This window comes from Scyliorhinus torazame, chromosome 3 (assembly GCF_047496885.1).
Source record: "Scyliorhinus torazame isolate Kashiwa2021f chromosome 3, sScyTor2.1, whole genome shotgun sequence".
NCBI classification, from domain to species: domain Eukaryota; kingdom Metazoa; phylum Chordata; class Chondrichthyes; order Carcharhiniformes; family Scyliorhinidae; genus Scyliorhinus; species Scyliorhinus torazame.
The window spans coordinates 354666926-354694559 of NC_092709.1; the positions used below are offsets into that span (position 1 = coordinate 354666926).

Below are 27634 nucleotides of genomic sequence, written 5' to 3' on the forward strand. Positions count from 1 at the left end.
ATAATCAGAACTCTCAGAATACAGAAACCCCGGGAATAATCAGTACTCTCAGAATGCACAAATCCCAGTAATAAATCAGAACTCTCAGAATGGAGTAACCCCGGGAATAATCAGTACTCGCAGAATACAGAAACCCCGGCAATAATCAGTGTTCGCAGAATACAGAAACCGGGGAATAATCAGTCCTCACACAATACAGAAACCGTGGTAATAATCAGTACTCTCAGAATGCAGAAACCCCTGGAATATTCAGCACTCTCAGAAGGTAGAAACCCCGGGAATAATCAGTATTCCCGGAATACCGAAACCCCGGAAATAATCAGTACTCTCAGAATACAGAAACCCGGGAAGAATCAGTACTCTGAATACATAAACCCCCGGAATAATCAGTGCCCTGAATACATAAACACCGGGAATAATCAGTACTCTCAGAATACCGAACCACCGGAATTAATCAGTACTCAGAATACAGAAATCCCGGGAATAATCAGTACTCTCAGAATACAGAAACCCGGGAAGAATCAGTACTCTCAGAATACATAAACCCCGGGAATAATCAGTACTCTCAGAATACAGAAACCCCGGGAATAATCAGTACTCTCAGAATACCGAACCCCCGGAATTAATCAGTACTCAGAATACAGAAACCCCGGGAATAATCAGGACTCTCACCATACCGAAACCCGGGGAATAATCAGAACTCTCAGAATACAGAAACCCCGGGAATAATCAGTGTTCTCAGAATGCATAAACCCCGGGAAGAATCAGTACTCTCAGAATGGAGTAACTCCGGGAATAATCAGTACTCGCAGAATACAGAAACCCCGGCAATAATCAGTGTTCGTAGAATACAGAAAACGGGGAATAATCAGTACTCACACAATACAGAAACCCTGGTAATAATCAGTACTCTCAGAAGGTAGAAACTCCGCGAATAATCAGTATTCTCGGAATACCGAACCCCCCGGGAATAATCAGTACTCAGAATACCGAAACCCCGGGATTAATCAGTACTCTCAGAATACATAAACACTGGGAATAATCAGTACTCTCAGAATACCGAAACCCCGGGAATAATCAGTACTCAGAATACTGAAACCCCGGGAATAATCAGTACTCTCAAAATCCAGAAACCCCGGGAATAATCAGCACTCTCTGAACGCACAAATCCCGGGAATAATGTGAACTCTCAGAACACAGAAACCCCGGGAATAATCAGTGTTCTCAGAATACAGAAACCACGGGAATAATCAGCACTCTCTGAACGCACAAATCCCGGGAATAATCAGAACTCCCAGAATACAGAAACCCCGGGAATAATCAGTACTCTCAGAATACCGAAAGCCCGGGAATAATCAGAACTCTCAGAATACATAAGCCCCGGGAATAATCAATATTCTCAGAATACCGAAAACCAGGGAATAATCAGTACTCGCAGAATACATAAACCCCGGAAAAATCAGTACTCTCAGATTACAAAAACCCCGGGAACAATCAGTGCCCTGAATACATAAACACGGGAATAGTCAGTACTCTCAGAATACCGTAACGCCGGGAATAATCAGTTATCTCAGAATACTGAAACTCTGGGAATAATTAGTACTCAAAGAATATTGAAATCCTGGGAATAATCAGTACTCTCAGAAAACAGAAACCCGGGGAATAATCAGAACTCTCAGAATACAGAAACCGTGGTAATAATCAGTACTCTGAGAATGCAGAAACCCCTGGAATAATCAGTACTCTCAGAATGTAGAAACCCCGGCAATAATCAGTATTCTCAGAATGGAGTAACCCCGGGAATAATCAGTACTCGCAGAATACAGAAACCCCGGCAACAATCAGTGTTCACAGAATACAGAAACCGGGGAATAATCAGTCCTCACACAATACAGAAACCGTGGTAATAATCAGTACTCTCAGAATACAGAAACCCCGGGAATAATCAGTACTCTCAGAATGCAGAAATCCCTGGAATAATCAGTACTCTCAGAATGGAGAAAACCCGGGAATAATCAGTTTTCTCGGAATACCGAAACCCTGGGAATAATCAGTACTCTCAGAATGCCGAAACCCCGGGAATAATCGGTACTCTCAGAATTATGAAACCCTGGGAATAATCAGTACTCTGAATACATAAACCCCGGGAATAATCAGTGCCCTGAATACATAAACACCGGGAATAATCAGTACTCTCAGAAAACCGAACCCCCGGAATTAATCAGTACTCAGAATACATAAACCCCGGGAATAATCAGTACTCTCAGAATACAGAAACCCAGAGAATAATCAGTACTCGCAGAATACAGAAACCTCGGGAATAATCAGTACTCTCAGAATACAGAAACCCCGGGAATAATCAGTACTCAGAATACCGAAGCCCCGGGAATAATGAGTACTCAGAATACCGAAGCCCCGGGAATAATCAGTACTCAGAATACAGAAATCTGGGAATAATCAGTACTCTCAGAATACCGAAACCCCGGGAATAATCAGTACTCTCAGAATACATAAACCCCGGGCATAATCAGTATTCTCAGAATACAGAAATCCCGGGAATAATCAGTACTCTCAGAATACATAAACCCCGGGAATAATCAATATTCTCAGAATACAGAAACCCCGGGAACAATCAGGACTCTCAGAATACAGAAAACCCGGGAATAATCAGGACTCTCAGAATACTAAAACCCCGGGAATAATCAGGACTCTCAGAATACAGAAATCCCGGGAATAATCAGCACTCAGAATACGGAAACCCGGAATAATCAGTACTCAGAATACAAAAACCCCGGGAATAATCAATACTCAGCATACCAAAATGTGGGAATAATCAGTACTCTCAGAATACAGAAACCCCGGGAATAATCAGTACTCTCAGAATACATAAACCCAGGAAAAATCAGTACTCTCAGAATACAAAAACCCCGGGAACAATCAGTGCCCTGAATACATAAACACCGGGAATAATCAGTACTCTCAGAATACCGTAACGCCGGGAAGAATCAGTTATCTCAGAATACTGAAACCCGGGGAATAATCAGAACTCTCAGAATACAGAAACCGTGGTAATAATCAGTACTCTGAGAATGCAGAAACCCCTGGAATAATCAGTATTCAGCATACAGAAACCCCGGAATAATCAGTACTCAGAATACATTAACACCGGGAATAATCAGTACTCTCAGAATACAGAAACCCCGGGAATAATTAATGCTCTCAGAATACATAAACCCCGGGAATAATCAGTACTCAGAATACCGAAGCCCCGGGAATAATCAGTACTCAGCATACAGAAATCTGGGAATAATCAGTACTCTCAGAATACATAAAGCCCGGGAATAATCAGTACTCACAGAATACAGAAACCCCGGGAATAATCAGGACTCGCAGAATACAGAAACCCCGGGAATAATCAGTACTCTCAGAATACCGAAACCCCGGGAATAATCAGTACTCTCAGAATACAGAAACCCTAGGAATAATCAGTAATCAGAATACAGAAACCCGGGAATAATCAGTACTCAGAATACCGAAACCCCGGGAATAATCAGTACTTAGCATACAGAAATCTGGGAATAATCAGTACTCTCAGAATACAGAAACCCCGGGAATAATCAGTACTCTCAGAATACAGAAACCCCGGGAATAATCAGTACTCTCAGAACACACAAGCCCCGGGAATAATCAATATTCTCAGAATACAGAAACCCCGGGAATGATCAGTACTCTCAGAATACATAAACCCCGGAAATAATCAGTACTCTCAGAATACAAAAACGCCGGGAACAATCAGTACTCTCAGAATACAGAAACCCCGGGAACAATCAGTACTCTCAGAATACTGAAACTATGGGAATAATCAGTACTCTCAGAATACTGAAACTCTGGGAATAATCAGTACTCAGAATACAGAAACCCCGGGAATAATCAGTACTCTCAGAATGGAGTAACCCCAGGAATAATCAGTACTCGCAGAATACAGAAACCCCGGCAATAATCAGTGCTCACAGAATACAGAAACTGGGGAATAATCAGTACTCACACAATACAGAAACCCTGGTAATAATCAGTACTCTGAGAATGCAGAAACCCCTGGGATAATCAGTACTTTCAGAATGCAGAAACCCTGGGAATAATCAGTATTCTCGGAATACCGAAACCCCGGGAATAATCAGTACTCTTAGAATACAGAAACCCCTGGAATAATCAGTACTCTGAATACATAAACCCCGGGAATAATCAGTGCCCTGAATACGTAAACACCGGGAATAATCAGTACTCTGAATACATAAACCCCGGGAATAATCAGTGCTCTGAAGACTGAAACGCCGGAATAATCTGTACTCTCAGAATACAGAAACCCCGGGAATAATCAGCACTGTCAGAATACAGAAACCCCGGGAACAATCAGGACTCTCAGAATACAGAAAACCCGGGAATAATCAGGACTCTCAGAATACCGAAACCCCGGAATAATCAGGACTCTCAGAATACAGAAACCCCGGGAATAATCAGTGCTCTCAGAATACTGAAACCCCGGGAATAATCAGGACTCTCAGAATACAGAAACCCCGGGAATAATCAGTACTCAGAATACAAAACCCCGGGAATAATCAATACTTAGCATACCAAAATGTGGGAATAATCAGTACTCTCAGAATACAGAAACCCCGGGAATAATCAATATTCTCAGAATACAAAAACCCCGGGAACAATCAGTGCCCTGAATACATAAACACCGGGAATAGTCAGTACTCTCAGAATACCGTAACGCCGGGAATAATCAGTTATCTCAGAATACTGAAACTCTGGGAATAATTAGTACTCAAAGAATATTGAAATCCTGGGAATAATCAGTACGCTCAGAATACAGAAACCCGGGGAATAATCAGTATTCTCAGAATGGAGTAACCCCGGGAATAATCAGTACTCTCAGAATGTAGAAACCCCGGGAATAATCAGTATTCTCAGAATGGAGTAACCCCGGGAATAATCAGTACTCGCAGAATACAGAAACCCCGGCAATAATCAGTGTTCACAGAACACAGAAACCGGGGAATAATCAGTCCTCACACAATACAGAAACCGTGGTAATAATCAGTACTCTGAGAATGCAGAAACCCCGGGAATAATCAGATTTCTCGGAATACCGAAACCCTGGGAATAATCAGTACTCTCAGAATACAGAAACCCCGGGAATAATCAGTACTCTCAGAATGCCGAAACCCCGGGAATAATCAGTACTCTCAGAATTATGAAACCCCGGGAATAATCAGTACCCTGAATACATAAACACCGGGAATAATCAGTACTCTCAGAATACCGAACCCCCGGAATTAATCAGTACTCAGAATGCATAAACCCCGGGAATAATCAGTACTCTCAGAATACAGAAACCCAGAGAATAATCAGTACTCGCAGAATACAGAAACCTCGGGAATAATCAGTACTCTCAGAATACCGAAACCCCGGGAATAATCAGTACTCTCAGAATACATAAACCCCGGGAATAATCAGTATTCTCAGAATACAGAAATCCCGGGAATAATCAGTACTCTCAGAATACATAAACCCCGGGAATAATCAATATTCTCAGAATACAGAAAGCCCGGGAATAATCAGATCTATCAGAATACAGAAACCCCGGGAATAATCAGTACTCTCAGAATACAGAAACCCCGGGAATAATCAATAGTCTCAGAATACCGAAAGCCAGGGAATAATCAGTACTCTCAGAATACATAAACCCCGGAAAAATCAGTACTCTCAGAATACAAAAACCCCGGGAACAATCAGTGCCCTGAATACATAAACACCGGGAATAATCAGTACTCTCAGAATACCGTAACGCCGGGAATAATCAGTTATCTCAGAATACTGAAACTTTGGGAATAATCAGTACTCTCAGAATACAGAAACCCCGGGAATAATCAGTGCCCTGAATACATAAACACCGGGAATAATCAGTACTCTGAACACATAAACCCCGGGAATGATCAGTGCACTGAAGACAGAAACCCCTGGAATAATCAGTACTCTCAGAATGCCGAAACCCCGGGAATAATCAGTACTCTGAATACATAAACCCCGGGAATAATCTGTACTCTCAGAATACAGAAACCCCGGGAATAGTCAGTACTCTCAGAATGCTGAAACCCCGGGAACAATCAGTACTCAGAATACACAAACCTCGGGAGTAAGCAGTCCTCAGAATACATAAACCCCAGGAATAGTCAGAACTCTCAGAAGACAGACGCCCCGGGAATAATCAGTACTCTGAATGCACAAATCTCGGGAATAATGTGAACTCTCAGAACACAGAAACCCCGGGAATAATCAGTGTTCTCAGAATACAGAAACCACGGGAATAATCAGCACTCTCTGAATGCACAAATCCCGGGAATAATCAGAACTCTCAGAATACAGAAATCCCGGGAATAATCAGAACTCACAGAATGCAGAAACCCCGGGAATAATCAGTACTCTGGCAATACAGAAACCCCGGGAATAATCAGTACTCTCAGAATACAGAAACCCTGGGAATAATCAGTACTCAGAATACAGAAACACCGGGAATAATCAGTATTCTCAGAATACAGAAACCCCGGGAATAATCAGAACTCTCAGAATACATAACCCCGGGAATAATCAGTATTCTCAGAATACCGAAAGCCAGGGAATAATCAGTACTCTCAGAATACATAAACCCAGGAAAAATCAGTACTCTCAGAATACAAAAACCCCGGGAACAATCAGTGCCCTGAATACATAAACACCGGGAATAATCAGTACTCTCAGAATACCGTAACGCCGGGAAGAATCAGTTATCTCAGAATACTGAAACCCGGGGAATAATCAGTACTCAGCATACAGAAACCCCGGAATAATCAGTACTCAGAATACATTAACACCGGGAATAATCAGTACTCTCAGAATACAGAAACCCCGGGAATAATTAATGCTCTCAGAATACATAAAGCCCGGGAATAATCAGTACTCAGCATACAGAAATCTGGGAATAATCAGTATTCTCGGAATACCGAAACCCCCGGGAATAATCAGTACTCTCAGAATACATAAACACTGGGAATAATCAGTATTCTCGGAATACCGAAACCCCGGGAATAATCAGTACTCAGAATACTGAAACCCCGGGAATAATCAGTACTCTCAAAATCCAGAAACCCCGGGAATAATCAGCACTCTCTGAACGCACAAATCCCGGGAATAATGTGAACTCTCAGAACACGGAAACCCCGGGAATAATCAGTGTTCTCAGAATACAGAAACCACGGGAATAATCAGCACTCTCTGAACGCACAAATCCCGGGAATAATCAGAACTCCCAGAATACAGAAACCCCGGGAATAATCAGTACTCTCAGAATACCGAAAGCCCGGGAATAATCAGATCTATCAGAATACAGAAACCCCGGGAATAATCAGTACTCTCAGAATACAGAAACCCCGGGAATAATCAATAGTCTCAGAATACCGAAAGCCAGGGAATAATCAGTACTCTCAGAATACATAAACCCCGGAAAAATCAGTACTCTCAGAATACAAAAACCCCGGGAACAATCAGTGCCCTGAATACATAAACACCGGGAATAATCAGTACTCTCAGAATACCGTAACGCCGGGAATAATCAGTTATCTCAGAATACTGAAACTCTGGGAATAATCAGTACTCTCAGAATACAGAAACCCCGGGAATAATCAGTGCCCTGAATACATAAACACCGGGAATGATCAGTGCTCTGAAGACAGAAACCCCTGGAATAATCAGTACTCTCAGAATGCCGAAACCCCGTAAATAATCAGTACTCTGAATACATAAACCCCGGTAATAATCAGTGCCCTGAATACATAAACACCGGGAATAATCAGTACTCTGGATACATAAACCCCGGGAATAATCAGTGCTCTGAAGACTGAAACGCCGGAATAATCAGTACTCTCAGAATACAGAAACCCCGGGAACAATCAGGACTCTCAGAATACAGAAAACCCGGGAATAATCAGGACTCTCAGAATACAGAAACCCCGGGAATAATCAGTACTCTCAGAATACTGAAACCCGGGAATAATCAGGACTCTCAGAATGCAGAAATCCCGGTAATAATCAGTACTCAGAATACGGAAACCCGGAATAATCAGTACTCTGAATACAAAAACCCCGGGAATAATCAATACTCAGCATACCAAAATGTGGGAATAATCAGTACTGTCAGAATACAGAAACCCCGGGAATAATCAGTACTCTCAGAATACCGAAAGCCCGGGAATAATCAGAACTCTCAGAATACATAACCCCGAGAATATTCAGTATTCTGAGAATACCGAAAGCCAGGGAATAATCAGTACTCTCAGAATACAAAAACCCCGGGAACAATCAGTGCCCTGAATACATAAACACCGGGAATAATCAGTACTCTCAGAATACCGTAACGCCGGGAAGAATCAGTTATCTCAGAATACTGAAACCCGGGGAATAATCAGAACTCTCAGAATACAGAAACCGTGGTAATAATCAGTACTCAGCATACAGAAACCCCGGAATAATCAGTACTCAGAATACATTAACACCGGGAATAATCAGTACTCTCAGAATACAGAAACCCCGGGAATAATTAATGCTCTCAGAATACATAAAGCCCGGGAATAATCAGTACTCAGCATACAGAAATCTGGGAATAATCAGTAATCTCAGAATACAGAAACCTCGGGAATAATCATTCCTCTCAGAATACTGAAACCCCGGGAATAATCAATGTTCTCAGAATACAGAAACCTCGGGAATATTCAGTACTCTCAGAATACCGTAACCCCGGGAATAATCAATACACTCAGAATACTGAAACCTCGGGAATAATAAATACTCTCAGAATACTGAAGCCCCGGGAATAATCAGTACTCTCTGAATACACAAACCTCGGGAATAATCAGTACTCTCAGAATGCAGAAACCCCGGGAATAATCAGTACTCTCAGAATGTAGAAACCCCGGGAATAATCAGTATTCTGAGAATACCGAAACCACGGGAATAATCAGTACTCGCAGAATACAGAAACCCCGGCAATAATCAGTGTTCACAGAATACAGAAACCGGGGAATAATCAGTACTCACACAATACAGAAACCGTGGTAATAATCAGTACTCTGAGAATGCAGAAACCCCGGGAATAATCAGTACTCTCAGAATGCAGAAACCCCTGGAATAATCAGTACTCTCAGAATGGAGAAAACCCGGGAATAATCAGTTTTCTCGGAACACCGAAACCCCGGGAATAATCAGCACTCTGAATACATAAACCCCGGGAATAATCAGTACTCAGAATACATAAACCCCGGGAATAATCAGTACTCTCAGAATACAGAAACCCAGAGATTAATCAGTACTCGCAGAATACAGAAACCCCGGGAATAATCAGTACTCTCAGAATACAGAAACCCCGGGAATAATCAGTACTCTCAGAATACAGAAACCCCGGGAATAATCAGTACTCTCAGAATACCGAATCCCCGGAATTAATCAGTACTCAGAATACATAAACCCCGGGAATAATCAGTACTCTCAGAATGCAGAAACTCAGAGAATAATCAGTACTCGCAGAATATAGAAACCTCGGGAATAATCAGTACTCTCAGAATACAGAAACCCCGGGAATAATCAGTACTCAGAATACCGAAGCCCCGGGAATAATCAGTACTCAGAATACAGAAATCTGGGAATAATCAGTACTCTCAGAAAACCGAAACCCCGGGAATAATCAGTGCTCTCAGAATATATAAACCCCGGGAATAATCAGTATTCTCGGAATACAGAAACCACGGGAATAATCAGATCTATCAGAATACAGAAACCCCGGGAATAATCAGTACTCTCAGAATACATAAACCCCGGAAAAATCAGTACTCTCACAATACAAAAACCCCGGGAACAATCAGTGCCCTGAATACATAAACACCGGGAATAATCAGTACTCTCAGAATACCGTAACGCCGGGAATAATCAGTTATCTCAGAATACTGAAACTCTGGGAATAATTAGTACTCTAAGAATATTGAAATCCTGGGAATAATCAGTACTCTCAGAATACAGAAACCCGGGGAATAATCCGAACTCTCAGAATACAGAAACTCCGGGAATAATCAGTACTCAGATAACAGAAAGCCATGGAATAATCAGTACTCTCAGAATGCACAAATCCCAGGAATAATCAGAACTCTCAGAATACAGAAACCCCGGGAATAATCAGAACTCTCAGAATACGGATCGGCGTGAGAACAGCTGGTGAGTCAGTTTCAGCGGGAGCATTGCGGAAGTGGCTGCTGGGAGGTAAGTCAACCTTTAAAAGCACTTGCCTTTGCAGGGGCAGGCCAGTCGATTTCGGCGTGAGAACAGCTGGTGAGTCAGTTTCAGCGGGAGCATTGCGGAATCGGTGGGAGTGGAGCTGGCTGGTTAGTCAATTTCAGCAGGAGCTGAGAATTTTTCTTTTTTTTTTTTAAATTAGTTTTTTAGGCGGGAACAGGAAGTCGACCCGCGGACGTCTGGGAAGACCTTCACCAATAAATTCTGGTGGAGAGGAAACCCTAGATACTACACGTGTAGTGTCTCCCACCCGCCCTCCTCCTCTAACCTAATAATAAAACCCATTGGTCTGAGGTAAGTACCATATTTTATTATATTATTATTATTTTTTATAAAAATTTAATTTAGTTGTTAGCCAGATCTTGGTAGAAAGTTAGAGGAATGGCAGGGAAGGGAGTGCAATGTTCCTCCTGCAGGATGTTTGAGGTGAGGGATGCAGTTAGTGTCCCTGCTGATTTTACCTGCAGGAAGTGCTGCCATCTCCAGCTCCTCCAAGACCGAGTTAGGGAACTGGAGCTGGAGTTGGAAGAACTTCGGATCATTCGGGAGGCAGAAGGGGGTCATAGATAGCAGCTTCAGGGAATTAGTTACACCAAAGATTGGAGATAGGTGGGTAACTGTAAGAGGGACTGGGAAAAAGCAGTCAGTGCAGGGATCCCCTGCGGTCGTTCCCCTGAGAAACAAGTATACCGCTTTGGATACTTGTGGGGGGGGGGGGGGGGGCTGACCAGGGGTAAGCCATGGGGTACGGGCCTCTGGCACGGAGTCTGTCCCTGTTGCTCAGAAGGGAAGGGGGGAGAGGAGCAGAGCATTAGTAATTGGGGACTCTATAGTCAGGGGCACAGATAGGAGATTTTGTGGGAGCGTGAGAGACTCACGTTTGGTATGTTGCCTCCCAGGTGCAAGGGTACGTGATGTCTCGGATTGTGTTTTCCGGGTCCTTAGGGGGGAGGGGGAGCAGCCCCAAGTCGTGGTCCACATTGGCACTAACGACATAGGTAGGAAAGGGGACAAGGATGTCAGGCAGGCTTTCAGGGAGCTAGGATGGAAGCTCAGAACTAGAACAAACAGAGTTGTTATCTCTGGGTTGTTGCCCGTGCCGCGTGATAGTGAGATGAGGAATAGGGAGAGAGAGCATTTAAACACGTGGCTACAGGGATGGTGCAGGCGGGAGGGATTCAGATTTCTGGATAACTGGGGCTCTTTCTGGGGAAGGTGGGACCTCTACAGACAGGATGGTCTACATCTGAACCTGAGGGGCACAAATATCCTGGGGGGGAGATTTGTTAGTGCTCTTTGGGGGGGTTTAAACTAATGCAGCAGGGGCATGGGAACCTGGATTGTAGTTTTAGGGTAAGGGAGAATGAGAGTATAGAGGTCAGGAGCACAGATTTGACGTCGCAGGAGGGGGCCAGTGTTCAGGTAGGTGGTTTGAAGTGTGTCTACTTCAATGCCAGGAGTATACGAAACAAGGTAGAGGAACTGGCAGCATGGGTTGGTACCTGGGACTTCGATGTTGTGGCCATTTCGGAGACATGGATAGAGCAGGGACAGGAATGGATGTTGCAGGTTCCGGGGTTTAGGTGTTTTAGCAAGCTCAGAGAAGGAGGCAAAAGAGGGGGAGGTGTGGCGCTGCTCGTCAAGAGCAGTATTACGGTGGCGGAGAGGATGCTAGATGGGGACTCTTCTTCCGAGGTAGTATGGGCTGAAGTTAGAAACAGGAAAGGAGAGGTCACCCTGTTGGGAGTTTTTTTATAGGCCTCCTAATAGTTCTAGGGATGTAGAGGAAAGGATGACGAAGATGATTCTGGATATGAGCGAAAGTAACAGGGTAGTTATTATGGGAGACTTTAACTTTCCAAATATTGACTGGAAAAGATATAGTTCGAGTACAATAAATGGGTCGTTTTTTGTACAGTGTGTGCAGGAGGGTTTCCTGAAACAGTATGTTGACAGGCCAACAAGAGGCGAGGCCACGTTGGATTTGGTTTTGGGTAATGAACCAGGCCAGGTGTTGGATTTGGAGGTAGGAGAGCACTTTGGGGACAGTGACCACAATTCGGTGACGTTTACGTTAATGATGGAAAGGGATAAGTATACACCGCAGTGCAAGAGTTATAGCTGGGGGAAGGGAAATTATGATGCCATTAGACGTGACTTGGGGGGGATAAGGTGGAGAAGTAGGCTGCAAGTGTTGGGCACACTGGATAAGTGGGGCTTGTTCAAGGATCAGCTACTGCGTGTTCTTGATAAGTATGTACCGGTCAGACAGGGAGGAAGGCGTCGAGCGAGGGAACCGTGGTTTACCAAGGAAGTGGAATCTCTTGTTAAGAGGAAGAAGGAGGCCTATGTGAAGATGAAGTGTGAAGTTTTGGTTGGGGCGATGGATAGTTACAAGGTAGCGAAGAAGGATCTAAAGAGAGAGCTAAGACGAGCAAGGAGGGGACATGAGAAGTATTTGGCAGGAAGGATCAAGGAAAACCCAAAAGCTTTCTATAGGTATGTCAGGAATAAGCGAATGACTAGGGAAAGAGTAGGACCAGTCAAGGACAGGGATGGGAAATTGTGTGTGGAGTCTGAAGAGATAGGCGAGATACTAAATGAATATTTTTCGTCAGTATTCACTCAGGAAAAAGATAATGTTGTGGAGGAGAATGCTGAGCCCCAGGCTAATAGAATAGATGGCATTGAGGTACGTAGGGAAGAGGTGTTGGCAATTCTGGACAGGCTGAAAACAGATAAGTCCCCGGGACCTGATGGGATTTATCCGAGGATTCTCTGGGAGGCCAGGGAAGAGATTGCTGGACCTTTGGCTTTGATTTTTATGTCATCATTGGCTACAGGAATAGTGCCAGAGGACTGGAGGACAGCAAATGTGGTCCCTTTGTTCAAAAAGGGGAGCAGAGACAACCCCGGCAACTATAGACCGGTGAGCCTCACGTCTGTAGTGGGTAAAGTCTTGGAGGGGATTATAAGAGACAAGATTTATAATCATCTAGATAGGAATAATATGATCAGGGATAGTCAGCATGGCTTTGTGAAGGGTAGGTCATGCCTCACAAACCTTATTGAGTTCTTTGAGAAGGTGACTGAACAGGTAGACGAGGGTAGAGCAGTTGATGTGGTGTATATGGATTTCAGCAAAGCGTTTGATAAGGTTCCCCACGGTAGGCTATTGCAAAAAATACGGAGGCTGGGGATTGAGGGTGATTTAGAGATGTGGATCAGAAATTGGCTAGCTGAAAGAAGACAGAGGGTGGTGGTTGATGGGAAATGTTCAGAATGGAGTACAGTCACAAGTGGAGTACCACAAGGATCTGTTCTGGGGCCGTTGCTGTTTGTCATTTTTATCAATGACCTAGAGGAAGGCGCAGAAGGGTGGGTGAGTAAATTTGCAGACGATACTAAAGTCGGTGGTGTTGTCGATAGTGTGGAAGGATGTAGCAGGTTACAGAGGGATATAGATAAGCTGCAGAGCTGGGCTGAGAGGTGGCAAATGGAGTTTAATGTAGAGAAGTGTGAGGTGATTCACTTTGGAAGGAATAACAGGAATGCGGAATATTTGGCTAATGGTAAAGTTCTTGAAAGTGTGGATGAGCAGAGGGATCTAGGTGTCCATGTACATAGATCCCTGAAAGTTGCCACCCAGGTTGATAGGGTTGTGAAGAAGGCCTATGGAGTGTTGGCCTTTATTGGTAGAGGGATTGAGTTCCGGAGTCGGGAGGTCATGTTGCAGCTGTACAGAACTCCGGTACGGCCGCATTTGGAGTATTGCGTACAGTTCTGGTCACCGCATTATAGGAAGGACGTGGAGGCTTTGGAGCGGGTGCAGAGGAGATTTACCAGGATGTTGCCTGGTATGGAGGGAAAATCTTATGAGGAAAGGCTGATGGACTTGAGGTTGTTTTCGTTGGAGAGAAGAAGGTTAAGAGGAGACTTAATAGAGGCATACAAAATGATCAGGGGGTTGGATAGGGTGGACAGTGAGAGCCTTCTTCCGCGGATGGATATGGCTGGCACGAGGGGACATAACTTTAAACTGAGGGGTAATAGATATAGGACAGAGGTCAGAGGTAGGTTCTTTACGCAAAGAGTAGTGAAGCCGTGGAATGCCCTACCTGCTACAGTAGTGAACTCGCCAACATTGAGGGCATTTAAAAGTTTATTGGATAAACATATGGATGATAATGGCATAGTGTAAGTTAGATGGCTTTTGTTTCGGTGCAACATCGTGGGCCGAAGGGCCTGTACTGCGCTGTATTGTTCTATGTTCTATGTAATACCAAAACCCCGGGAATAATCAGTACTCGCAGAATACAGAAACCCCGGCAATAATCAGTGCTCACAGAATACAGAAACTGGGGAATAATCAGTACTCACACAATACAGAAACCGTGGTAATAATCAGTACTCTGAGAATGCAGAAACCCCGGGAATAATCAGTACTCTCAGAATGCAGAAACCCCGGGAATAATCAGTACTCAGAATACATTAACACCGGGAATAATCAGTACTCTCAGAATACAGAAAACCCGGGAATAATGCTCTCAGAATACATAAACCCCGGGAATAATCAGTACTCAGAATACAGAAACACCGGGAATAATCAGTACTCAGCATACAGAAATCTGGGAATAATCAGTACTCTCAGAATACAGAAACCTCGGGAATAATCAGTACTCTCAGAATACTGAAACCCCGGGAATAATCAGTACTCTCAGAATACATAAACCCCGGAATAATCAGTATTCTCAGAATACAGAAACCCCGGGAATAATCAGTACTCTCAGAATACATAAACCCCGGGAAAAATCAATATTCTCAGAATACAGAAACCCCGGGAATAATCAGTACTCTCAGAATACATACACCCCGGAAATCATTAGAACTATCAGAATACAGAAACCCCGGGAATAGTCAGTACCCTCAGAATGCACAAACGCCGGGAATAATCAGAACTCTCAGAATGCAGAAACTCCGGGCATAATCAGTACTCTCGTAATAAAGAAACCCTGGGAATAATCAGTACTCTGAATACATAAACCCTGGGAATAATCAGTACTCTCAGAATGCAGAAGCCCCGGGAATAATCAGTACTCTCAGAATGCAGAAACCCCGGGAATAATCAGTACTCAGAACACAGAATCCCCGGGAATAATCAGTACTGAGCATACAGAAAACAATGAATAGTCAGTACTCAGAATACATTAACACCAGGAATAATCAGTACTCAGAATATAGAAACCCCGGGAATAATCAGTGATCACAGAATACTGAAACCTCGGGAATAATCAGTACTCTCAGAATACAGAAACCCCGGGAATAATCAGTACTCTCAGAATACAGAAACCCCTGGAATAATCAGGACTCTCAGAATACCGTAACGCCGGGAATAATCAATTATCTCAGAATACTGAAACTCTGGGAATAATCAGTACACTCAGAATACAGAAACCCCGGGAATAATCAGTAACCTCAGAATACCGTAATGCCGGGAATAATCAGTACTCTCAGAATACCGTAATGCCAGGAACTATCAGCTATCTCAGAAGACTGAAATCCTGGGAATAATCAGTACTCTCAGAATACCGTAATGCCGGGAATAATCAGCTATCTCAGAAGACTGAAACTCTGGGAATAATTAGTACTCTCAGAATATTGAAACCCTGGGAATAATCAGCACTTTCAGAAGACTGAAACTCTAGGAATAATTAGTACTCAGAATATTGAAATCCTGGGAATAATCAGTACTCTCAGAATACAGAAAGCCTGGGAATAATCAGCACTCTCTGAATATAGAAACTCCGGGAATAATCCGTACTCTCAGAATACTGAAACTCTGGGAATAATTAGTACTCCCAGGAATATCTAAACACCAGAAATAATTAGTACTCTCAGAATACTGAAACCCCAGAAATAATTTGTACTCTCATAATACAGAAACCCCGGGAATAATCAGTACTCAGAATACCAAAATCCCAGAATAATCAATACATGGAAGACAGAAACTCCATAATAATTAGTATTTAGAATTCAGAAACCCCAGAATAATATGTATTTAGAATACAGAAACCCCAGAAATAATCATAATAATCGCGTATTGTCACAAGTAGGCTTCAATGAAGTTACTGTGAAAAGCCCCTAGCTGCCACATTCGGGCGCCTGTTCGGGGAGGCTGGTACGGGAATTGAACCGTGCTGCTGGCATTGTTCTACATTGCAAGCCAGCTGTTTAGCCCACTGTGCTAAACCAGCCGCTATTCTCAGTGCCCTCAGAATACAGAAACCCCAGAATAATTAGTACTTAGAATACAGAAACCCAGAATAATTAGTACTTAGAATACAGAAACCACAGAAATAATCAGTGCCCTCGGAATACCGAAATCCCAGAATAATTAGTACCCCACAAAACACCAAAACTCCAAAACACTCAGGATGCACAGGATACCGAAGGTGCCGTCCAGACATTTGTCAGCTCTGGACATGACTATTCCTGAGCTAACCCGAAATTCTTGAGTAAATTCGCATATCTTTATTACATTACAGTATTTGGCCAAGGCCAGTCTGCGGTTTTTCCACGACGCACTCAGGGTCCAGTTCAATGAGAACAGATGTTGATTGTTGATTTAATTTGTCACATGTACCGAAGTACAGTGAAAAGTATTTTTCTGCGGCCGAGGGAACGTACACAGTACGTACATAAAAGAATAATCAACAGAGAACATTGTAGGGACTTCCGGTTGCGGCTATGCTGAGCTAAGTCACACGTTCGGCAGCTCCCGCCAGAAACGGAACTTTGGGCTCTTGTTAGAGGCCCCAGCGGCATTTGTTCGACAGTTCCCAGTGTGGGAAGGTGATAGTACGATTTCCCTGGCACTGTATGGATTGGACCAGGAGTGGAGCGGTGATAAAAGTGATTTTGGTGCAGCGAAAAGTGCGAGGGAGGAAAACCAAGATGGTGGCGGGTGGAGACCAGGCAGCGTGGACGCAGTGGTCGCAAGAGCAGCAGGAGTTTCCCAAGCGCTGCTTCACGGAATTGAAAGCAGAGCTGCTGGAGCCGATGAAGGCTTCGATCAACAAGCTGGTCGAGACACAGAAGACCCAAGGGTCGGCGATCCGGAAGGTGCAGCAGAAGGCCTCGGAGAATGAGGACGAGATATTGGGCCTGGTGGTGAATGTGGAGGCGCAGCATAAGAATTGGCAGGAGAAGTTAGAGGACATGGAGAATCGGTCGAGGAGGAAGAACCTGTGGATTCTGGGTCTCCCAGAGGGAGTGGAGGGGTCGGATGCTGGAGCATATGTGGTCACAATGCTGAACACGTTGATGGGCGCGGGTGCCTTCCCGAGGCCCCTGGAGCTGGATGGGGCCCACTGTGTCCTGGCGAAGAGGCCCAAGTCTAACGAGCCGCCGCTTGGTGTGACCTAACATGGGCAAAAAAGGAACGGAGCAGCAGGTGGAAGAATGCAGAGGTTAGTATATACCAGGACTGGAGCGCGGAGGTGGCCAAGAAGAGGGCCGGGTACAATCGGGCTAAGGCGGTTCTGCATCGGAAGGGGGTGAAATTTGGGATGCTGCAGTCGGCGCGACTGTGGGTCACGTTTATGGACCGGCACCATTACTTTGAGACGCCGGAGGAGGCGTGGACCTTTATCCAGGCCGAAAAGTTGGACACGGACTGAGGGTCGGTTGTGAGGGGATGTCACGGGGGAGTTACTGTGCTTTGGGGGATGTTGGGGCATGTTCTGTTCTGTACGGTTTCCTTGGGTGCTGGGTAGGGTGAAATGGTTCGAAGTGGGGGTTTTGTGAGAGTGTGGGAGTCGGTGGTTGGAAAGAAGGGCCCCCGTTTTTGGGGGGAGGGGGTGGGAGAAGAGAGATGGGAGGCCCGAGGTGGGGGAGCTGGGATTAGGCCGCAAAAGGAAGCTTGGCCAGAGAGGGCGGGGCCGCTTTGATGGAAAGCGCGGGTTTTTTCCCGCGCTAGGGAAGGAAGGGGGCGGGCCGGGGCGGTGTTTAAAGAAGAAGAACAAAGAACACTACAGCACAGGAACAGGCCCTTCGGCCCTCCAGGCCTCTACCGGTCATACCAACCTTGGCCAAAACCCTCAGCATTTCCTCGTGCCGTATCCTTCTATACCCATCCTATCCATGTATTTGTCGAGATGCCTTTTGAACGTCACTTAGTGGAGTGGAGCGCCCGCTGATGGACGGGGAGGGGGGGGGGGGGGGGACTACCACACTGGGGGTCGATGGAGTGGCGGGAGTGGCCGGGGTCAGCAGGAGTCAGCTGTCTTACGGGAGTGCTATGGGGGGAGCAACGCAGCTAGGGGGGGACCTAGCTGGCGGGGGGGGGGGAGAAGAGAGAGAGAGAGAGAGAAAACTGGGTTGCTGCTGCATTGGCCAAAGGGGAGCTGGAGCTCGGAGAGAGAGTCGGGGCGGGGGTCTGCCGCTGGGGGGAGTGCGGGAGGTGCGGGCACATGGCTGGCCTAGAAAAGGGTGGGTAGGGCAGGTTTTCCACTCTGGGTTAGACGCAAAGAATCGAGGGGTGGCGATTTTGGCTGGGAAGCGGGTGTTGTTTGAGGCGCTGAACATCGTGGCAGAAAATGGAGGAGGTATGTAATGGTGAGTGATAAGCTGCAGGGGGTGTGGGTGGTATTAGTGAATGTATGTGCCACGAATTGGGACGATGCCGGATTTATGCGGCGCATGTTGGGCCGGATTCCGGACCTGGAGGTAGGGAGCTTGATAATGATACTGGATCCAGCATTGAACCGCTCCAGGTCCAGGACGGGTAAGCGGCCGGCGGCAGCCAAGGTGCTGAGGGGGTTTATGGACCAGATGGGAGGAGTGGACCAATGGAGGTTTGTCAGGCCGGGGGCCAGGGAATTTTTATTTTTGAACCATGTCCATAAAGCCTACTCCCGGATAGACTTCTTCGTTATGAGCAGGGCACTAATCCAGAGGGTGGAGGATACGGAGTATTTGGCCATAGCCATCTCAGACCATGTCCCCCCGCATTGGGTGGAGCTGGAGCTAGGGAAGGAGAGGGACCAGCGCCCACTGTGGCGCCAGGATGTGGCAGCCGAGGGTGAAGAAGTTCTCCTTCTGGTCACACGTGCATAAAGTGTACTCCCGGATCGATTTCTTTATTCTGAGCAGGGCCTTACTGGCAGGGGTGGTGGACACGGGGTACTCGGCGATCGCAATCTCAGACCATGCTCCGCACTGGGTTGACCTGCAGGTTAGTAAAGACAGTAACCAGCGCCCACACTGGAGGTTCGATGTAGGACTTTTGGCTGATGAAGGGGTGTGCGAGCGGCTAAGGAAATGTATTCAGAACTACCTGCAGGTCAACGACACGGGGGAAATTTCAGCAGCGATAGTCTGGGAAGCACTGAAGGCGGTGGTCAGAGAAGAGCTGATCTCGATCCGGGCCCATAGGGAGAAGGTGGACAGGGCAGAGATGGACCGACTGGTTAAGGAGATACTACAGATCGATAGGAGGTATGCGGAGACCCCAGAGGCAGTGCTTTTAAGGGAACGGCAGAGGCTACAGGCGGAGTTCGGCTTGTGATCCACAGGGAGGATGGTGGAGCAGCTGAGAAAGGCGAGGGTGGTGATCTATGAGTATGGAGAGAAGGCCAGCAGAATGCTTGCACAGCAGCTTAGAAAGAGGGAGGCAGCCAGGGAGACAGGGAAAATAAATGACGGAGATCGGAACCTGGTTGGAGATTCAGCAGGGGTGAATAAGGCGTTTAGGGATTTCCACAGTAGACTGTATCGGTCGGAACCCGCTACGGGACCAGAGGGGATGAGGCACTTCTTGGGGGGGTTGAATTTCCCAAAGGTGGACGGGGAACTGGTAGAAGGGCTGGGGGCCCCGATCGGGTTGGAAGACATAGTGGAGGGTCTGAAGGCCATGCAGGCGGGTAAAGCCCCGGGGCCGGACGGGTACCCAGTGGAGTTTTATAAAAAGTTCTCTGGGATATTGGGGCCGGTGTTGTTGAGGATGTTCAATGATGCAAGGGAAAGAGGGGTGCTGCCCCCGACAATGTCACAGGCCACGATTTCGCTGATTCTGAAGCAGGACAAGAACCCGGAGCTGTGTGGGTCCTACAGGCCGATATCCCTGTTGAATGTGGACACCAAACTGCTGGCCAAAATTTTGGCCTCCAGGATTGACGATTGCGTTCCGGGCGTTATTGGGGAGGACCAGACGGGGTTTGTTAAGGGTAGGCAGTTGGTGGCCAATGTAAGAAGTTTGTTAAATATGATCATGATGCCCCGGAAGGTAGGGAGGTGGAGGTAGTGATTGCAATGGATGCAGAAAAGGCTTTTGATCGGGTAGAATGGGATTATCTGTGGGAGGTACTGGGACGGTTCAGACTTGGGCGGGGCTTTATTGACTGGGTCAGGTTACTGTATCAGGCTCCTGTGGCAAGTGTATGGACGAATAGGGCAACATCGGACTATTTTAGACTGCACTGGGGGACGAGACAGGAATGCCACCTCTCCCCACTGTTGTTCGCGCTGGCAATTGCTCTGGGAGCGTGAAGGGGCTGGTCCAGGTTTTGGGGGGGGGGGGGGGGGGGGGGGAAAGAACGACACCGGCTGCATAAATTAAATCTGGCCCGTAAGGACGATTTTCGGAGATGGGACGCACTTCCGTTATCATTAGCTGGGAGGGCGCAGACGGTGAAGATGACGGTCCTCCCGAGATTCCTGTTTGTATTTCAGTGTCTCCCCATCCTTATTCCGCGGTCCTTTTTAAAATGGGTCAACAAAGTGATCTCTGGCTTTGTTTGGGCGGGCAAGATCCCGTGGGTAAGGAAGTTAATGCTTCAGCGGAGTCGGGGAGAGGGCAGGCTGGCGCTGCCAAATTTTAGTAACTATTACTGGGCGGTGAATATAGCCATGGTCAGGAAGTGGGTGGTGGGGGAGGGGTCAGCAAGGGAGCGTATGGAGGAGGCTTCATGCAAGGGCACCAGTTTGGGGGCATTGGTAACTGCGCCTCTGCCGTTCCCGTTGACACGGTACTCCACCAGCCCCGTGGTGGTGGCGGCTCAGAGAGTCTGGGGCAATGGAGGAGACATGTGGGAGCAGAGGGAACATCGGTCTGGTCCCCAATCTGTAACAATCACCGGTTTGCCCCGGGAAGTATGGATGGGGGGTTCCGGATATGGCGGAGAGCAGGGATTGAGAGGATGGGGGAAAAGTTTACAGAGGGGATCTTTCCGAGTATGAGGGCGCTGCAGGAGAAGTTTGGGTTGGCGAGGGGAAACAAATTCAGGTATCTGCAGGTGCGGGACTTCCTACGTAAACAGGTGTCAACCTTCCCACGCCTACCGCTAAGGAGGATTCAGGACAGGGTAGTTTCCAGAGGGTGGGTAGGAGAAGGGAGCGTCTCAGACATTTACAAGGAACTTATGGGGTCAGAGGGGACGCAGACCGAGGAGCTTAAGCGCAAGTGGGAGGAGAGCTAGAGGATGGTCTATGGACGGACGCGTTGAGTAGAGTCAACGCATCCGCAACCTGTGCCAGGCTCAGCCTGATACAATTTAAGGTCGTTCACTGGGCTCACATGACAGTGGCCCGAATGAGCAGATTCTTTGGGGTGGAAGACAGGTGTGCAAAATGTGTGGGGGACCAGCGAACCATGTCCACATGTTCTGGACATGTCCGAAGCTTAGGGGATTTTGGCAGGGGTTTGCAGATATCATGTCCACGGTGTTAAAAACAAGGGAAGACCCAGGAACCCAGGAAGAGAAAGAGGTAGAAGTGCTGGCCTTTGCTTCCCTGGTAGCCGAGACGGATACTGTTAGCATGGAGGGACCCAAAGCCCCCGAGGTCGGAGGCCTGGCTATTGGACATGGCTAGCTTTCTCTGTTTGGAGAAAATCAAGTTCGTCTTGAGAGGGTCACCGTTAGTGTTCGCCCGGAGGTGGCAACCATTCGTCGACTTCTTAGCGGAAAATTAATTGTCAGCAGAAAGGGGGGAGGGAGCGTTTAATTTAGCTTAGAGTAGGGGGTTAATAAAGGTGGGACCTGTAAGGGAGGGAGACGGCTTTTGCACTATGTTTATAGTTTCATGTACATTGTTTATTGTGTTGTTGTTATGATACCAAAAAATACCTCAATAAAATGTATATTATAAAAAAAAGGTGTTTGGCAACATGTTTCCTTTTGCTGGCTGGCACGACCTTTCCAAAGCTAGGATCGGTGCCCACGGCAAGTCCTTTTTCCCCACTGTATCCACACACACAGAAATTTAAAAATCAGTCCTCTAACCACCCCCCGCACCTGACCTACGCTGGGTAAACGCACATCAGGCATCGCCATGAGCAATTTGGCAGCACCATGCTGATCCCTGAACATTACCTGCCACTGCACCAAAGTTGAAAGACAGGTGCCCCAAGGTGCTGCATCCGTACCTGAGTTGTCACCGTTGGATTGTCCTGCAGGTTATGTTGGTAAATGTTGACTTTATGCTTCAACGTTGACAGGTAATGGTGTTCTGCAAAAAGAAAATGGACGTAAACTTCCGGGAAACAACATTCTGTCCCATTAAAATGTAGTCAGCGTCACGGTGCTGCCCAAGGCATCTGCAGCTCGTCTGAGTCATCCCGGGAAAACCTGCTGCAACCCCATTTGTGCTTCTCCACTCATGGGTGCGCCCACTGTGGAATGATATCATTCACACACTCGCACGTTTTTACTCATGGGCAACTCTACCTCTTCAACTCACTCACCCCAACCGGTCTACATAGCCCACAGTTTCTGCAGCAGCACACAAGCTTGATGAATAGACATTGCCTTCAGCGCTCCCCTCCTTGGAAACTAACTTCACTGATTTCCCCAGTCCATTCCCCACAACCAATCTCAGGCTTAATGAAACAAGGCTACCATTTCAACACTGGAATGAACCCTTCACTCCTCCATTCAATAACGCAGGTAGCCCGAGACACCCATCTACCTTTAAAACTGGGCTCCGTCAGCTCCCACTGCCGCCACCCTCAGAGGCGTGCGGGACGCCAAGGCAGCAGACCATATCAGACATGCAAGGAGGTTGGGGGGTGGGAGGGGGGAGAAGGCTCCAGGGCTGAATGGCTTACTCCTATCCTAATTCTTACCTCATTTTGACGGGTGACCAATACATAGCAAATTATACATTTAAGAATTTTTTGCTGTTAGGTACTTAAAATTGTGGAAATTACCTGATGAGAGGCCCATAATGGAGGGATCTTGGCTCTCTTTTTATTCATGCCTGGGATGTGGGGCCGAGTGGATCAAGGAACCAGATGTGACAAAGGCACACCTACCCTGTCAACCCAGCAAAGTCCTCTTCACTAACATTTGGGGACTTGTGCCAAAATTAGGTGAGTTGTCCCACAGGCTCGTCCAACCTGAGTCATACTCATGGAATCACAGGACTGCTAGAGCGCAGAAGGATGCTTATTGGCGCATCATGTCTGGTCCAGCTCTCCAAATGAGCAGTATGAGTTAGTACCATTCCCCTGTACCCCTTGCACATCGTTTCCATTCAGGTATTCATCTCATGCCCTCTTCTATGCCTCGATTGAACCTGCCTCCACCATACTTCCAGGCAGTGCATTCCTGCCCTGATCCACTCGTTGTGAGAAAAAGTATTTTCTCAAATTAGTTATCATCAGAATCATACCTTGTAGAAATGTCCCAGCCACCACCATCACCACCCCTGGGAGAGACTCCGTTGGTTAGGATTATATTCATTGGAGTTTAGAAGAGTGAGAGGGGATCTCACCGAAACTTATAAAATTCGAACAGGATTAGACAGGGTAGATTCAGAAAGAATGTTCCCGATGGTGGGAGTGTCCGGAACTAGGGGTCATAGTTTGAGGATAAGAATAACCTTTTAGGACTGAGGTGAGGAGAAATTTCTTCACCCAGAGAGCAGTGAATCTGTGGAATTCACTCCCACAGAAAGTGGCTGAGGCCAAAACATTGTGTTAATTTCACGAAGGAATTCGATATAGCTCTTGGGGCTAAAGGGATCAAGGATATGGGGGGGGAAGGCAGGATCAGGGTATTGAACTTGATGATTAGCCATGATCATAATAAATGGCGCAGGCTCGAAGGGCCGAATGGCCTCCTCCTGCTTCGATTTTCTATGACTAACCTGATGAGCTCGGGATATTTTCGGCTACGTAGGGACATGAGACAGGATGCTGCTGTCCCCATTGGTGTTTGCTTTCGCCATTGACTACTGTACTGCATGCGTCAAAGAGTGTGGAAGGGCATTGCAAGGGAAGGTAGGGAGCATAGGGTGTCATTGTACGCAGATGATCGGCTGTTGTGTGTCTCAAACCCACTAGAGCGCATGGAGCAAATAATGAAAATGAAAATCGCTTATTGTCACAAGTAGGCTTCAAATGAAGTTACTGTGAAAAGCAGTACTCCCCTAGTCGCCACATTCCGGCGCCTGTTCGGGGAGGCTGGTACGGGCTGGTAATGGACATATTGGGCAGGTTTGGCGCCTTTCCTGGGTATGAATGGCATGTGGCAAGAAGTGAGGTATTCCCGGTGAACTCCCAGGAGAGGAGTGCAAATTTGGGAGCCCTGCCATTCCAGCTGGCCAAATCAAGGTTTGGGTATTTGGGAATTCAGGTGGCCCACGATTGGGTTGCGATGCATATGTGGAACTTGCCCAGATTGGTAGAGGGAGTAAAAGGGGATCTGAAGAGCTGGGATTTCTGCCGCTGTCCTTAGCGGGTAGAGGACAGACCATAAAGATGAACATTCTCCCGAGGTTATTTGTTTTTCAGTCCCGTCCGATATTTCTTCCAAAGACGTTCTTTCGGAGGGTAGATAAGTTAATCTCGGACTTTGTATGGCCCAGGATTTGGAAAGCTGTTATTGGGCGCCAAAGGTGGAAAAGGTGCGACGGTGGTGGTGGTGGGCGTGGGGGGGGAGAAACAGAGAAGGGGCCAGTGGAGGAGATAAGGCAGAAATGGGAGAAGGAGTGGCAGCAGTGGGTACCATCTACAAGATACACTGCACCAACACATGGTACCCACTGCTGCCACTGCTCCTTCTCCCATTTCTGCCTTATCTCCTCCACTGGCACCTTTTCTGTTTCCAACCCATAAATATCCGCAATCCCTTCCCCCAGCTTATCTTGAGTTAACAATCTGTCCAGTAGGACATACCTTGGCAGCTGGGGGAACGAGGAGATCCCCTTGCGCACCAAGTTCTGAACCTGCATGTGCCCGAATTCACTCCTCGACAACAGGCATTCTCCCACAACTCCGAGCCTCATGAACCTCCCTTCCACGAGCAGATCGCTGACCCGCTCTACCCCTTCCCTATGCAAATTCCTGTATGTCGCGTCTATTCCTGCTGGTACAAACCTATGATTCCCACATATTGGGGCCAGAGCAGACATACCCCCCACTGCAAAGTGCCGCCTGAGCTGGTTCCATACCTTAAGGGGCGACACTGCGACCGGGCTCATGGTGTGCCTAATTGGAGAGAACGGAGGGCCCCTTAAGCACACCTCACGCAGTGGGCCTTCTCCACCTGTAACCACTTTGATCCCTCCCCACACATCAAGATGCCCCTTAAATGTCACTATCTCCTCTAAACCTTGCCACCTCGGAATGAAGGACAAAGAACAAAGACAAGTACAGCAAAGGAACAGGCCCTTCGGCCCTCCAAGCCTGCGCCGACAATGCTGCCCATCTAAACTAAAATCTTCTACACTTCCGGGGTCCGTATCCCTCTATTCCCATCCTATTCATGTATTTGTCAAGATGCCCCTTAAATGTCACTATCGTCCCTGCTTCCACCACCTCCTCCGGCAGCGAGTTCCAGGCACCCACTACCCTCTGTTGAAACAGCTTGCCTCGTACATCTCCTCTAAACCTTGCTCCTTAAACCTTTGCCCCCTAGTAATTGACCCCTCCACCCTGGTGAAAAAGTCTCTGACTATCCACTCAGTCTATGCCCCTCATAGGTTTGTAGACCTCTATCAGGTTGCCCCTCAACCTGCTTCATTCCAGTGAGAACAAACCAAGTTTATTCAACCTTTCCTCATAGCTAATGCCCTCCATACCAGGCAACATTCTGGTAAATCTCTTCTGCACCCTCTCTAAAGCCTCCACATCCTTCTGGTCGTGTGCCGACTAGAATTGGGTAGCACGGCAGCATTGTGGATAGCACAATTGCTTCACAGCTCCAGGGTCCCAGGTTCGATTCCGGCTTGGGTCACTGTGCGGAGTCTGCACATCCTCCCAGTGTGTGCGTGGGTTTCCTCCGGGTGCTCCGGTTTCCTCCCACAGTCGAAAGATGTGCAGGTTAGGTGGATTGGCCATGACAAATTGCCCTTAGTGTCCAAAATTGCCCTTAGTGTTGGGTGGGGTTACTAGGTTATGGGGATAGGGTGGAGGTGTTGACTTGGGTAGGGTGCTCTTTCCAAGAGCCAGTGCAGACTCGATGGGCCGAATGGCCTCCTTCTGCACTGTAAATTCTATGAAATTGAACACTTTACTCCAAGTGTGGCCTAGCTAAGGTTCTATACAGCTGCAACATGACTTGCCAATTCTTATACTCAATGCTCCGGCCAATGAAGGCAAGCATGCCGTATGCCTTCTTGACTACCTTCTCCACCTGTGTTGCCCCTTTCAGTGACCTGTGGACCTTGTACACCAAGATCTCTCTGACTTTCAATACTCTTGAGGGTTCTACCATTCACTGTATATTCCCTACCTGTATTAGACCTTCCAAAATGCATTACCTCACATTTGTCCGGATTAAACTCCATCTGCCATCTCTTTGCCCAAGTCTCCAAACGATCTAAATCCTACGACCTGTCATATGAGGAATGGTTGAGGACTCTGGGTCTGTACTGGAGTTCAGAAGGATCAGGAGGGATCTCATTGAAGCTTACAGAATACTGAGAGGCCTAGACAGTGAACGTGGAGAGGATGTTTCCATTAGTAGGAGAAACTAGAACCCGAGGGCACAACCTCAGACTGAAGGGACGATCCTGTAAAACAGAGATGAGGAGGAATTTATTCAGCCAGAGGGTGGTTAATCTGTGGAACTCCTTGCCGCAGAAGACTGTAGAGGCCAAATCACTTGAGTGTCTTTAAGACAGAGGTTCTTGGTTAATAAGGGGCTCAGGGGTTATGGAGAGAAGACAGCAGAATGGAGACGAGGAACATATCAGCCATGATTGAATGGCGGAGCAGACTCGATGGGCCGAAAAGCCTAATTCTGCTCCTGTG

At 46.9% G+C, this 27634-nt stretch overlaps 1 protein-coding gene across 5 annotated transcripts in view; it reads right to left on the minus strand.

Annotated features, from left to right (window-relative positions):
• LOC140409348 (uncharacterized) overlaps positions 1 to 27634 on the minus strand; it is a 153992-nt gene that overhangs the window by 75581 nt on the left and 50777 nt on the right. For 4 of the 5 annotated variants that reach the window (XM_072497767.1, XM_072497765.1, XM_072497769.1 and 1 more), the window contains exon 2: positions 22802 to 22884. Coding sequence is in view for 3 of the 5 variants with exons in the window: in XM_072497765.1 (XP_072353866.1) it covers positions 22802 to 22884 (83 nt within the window). In the remaining 2 variants the exon portion in view is untranslated. Of the gene's footprint in view, positions 1 to 22748; positions 22885 to 27634 lie in introns of those variants that run through there. The other variant, XM_072497768.1, reaches the window with a different exon arrangement.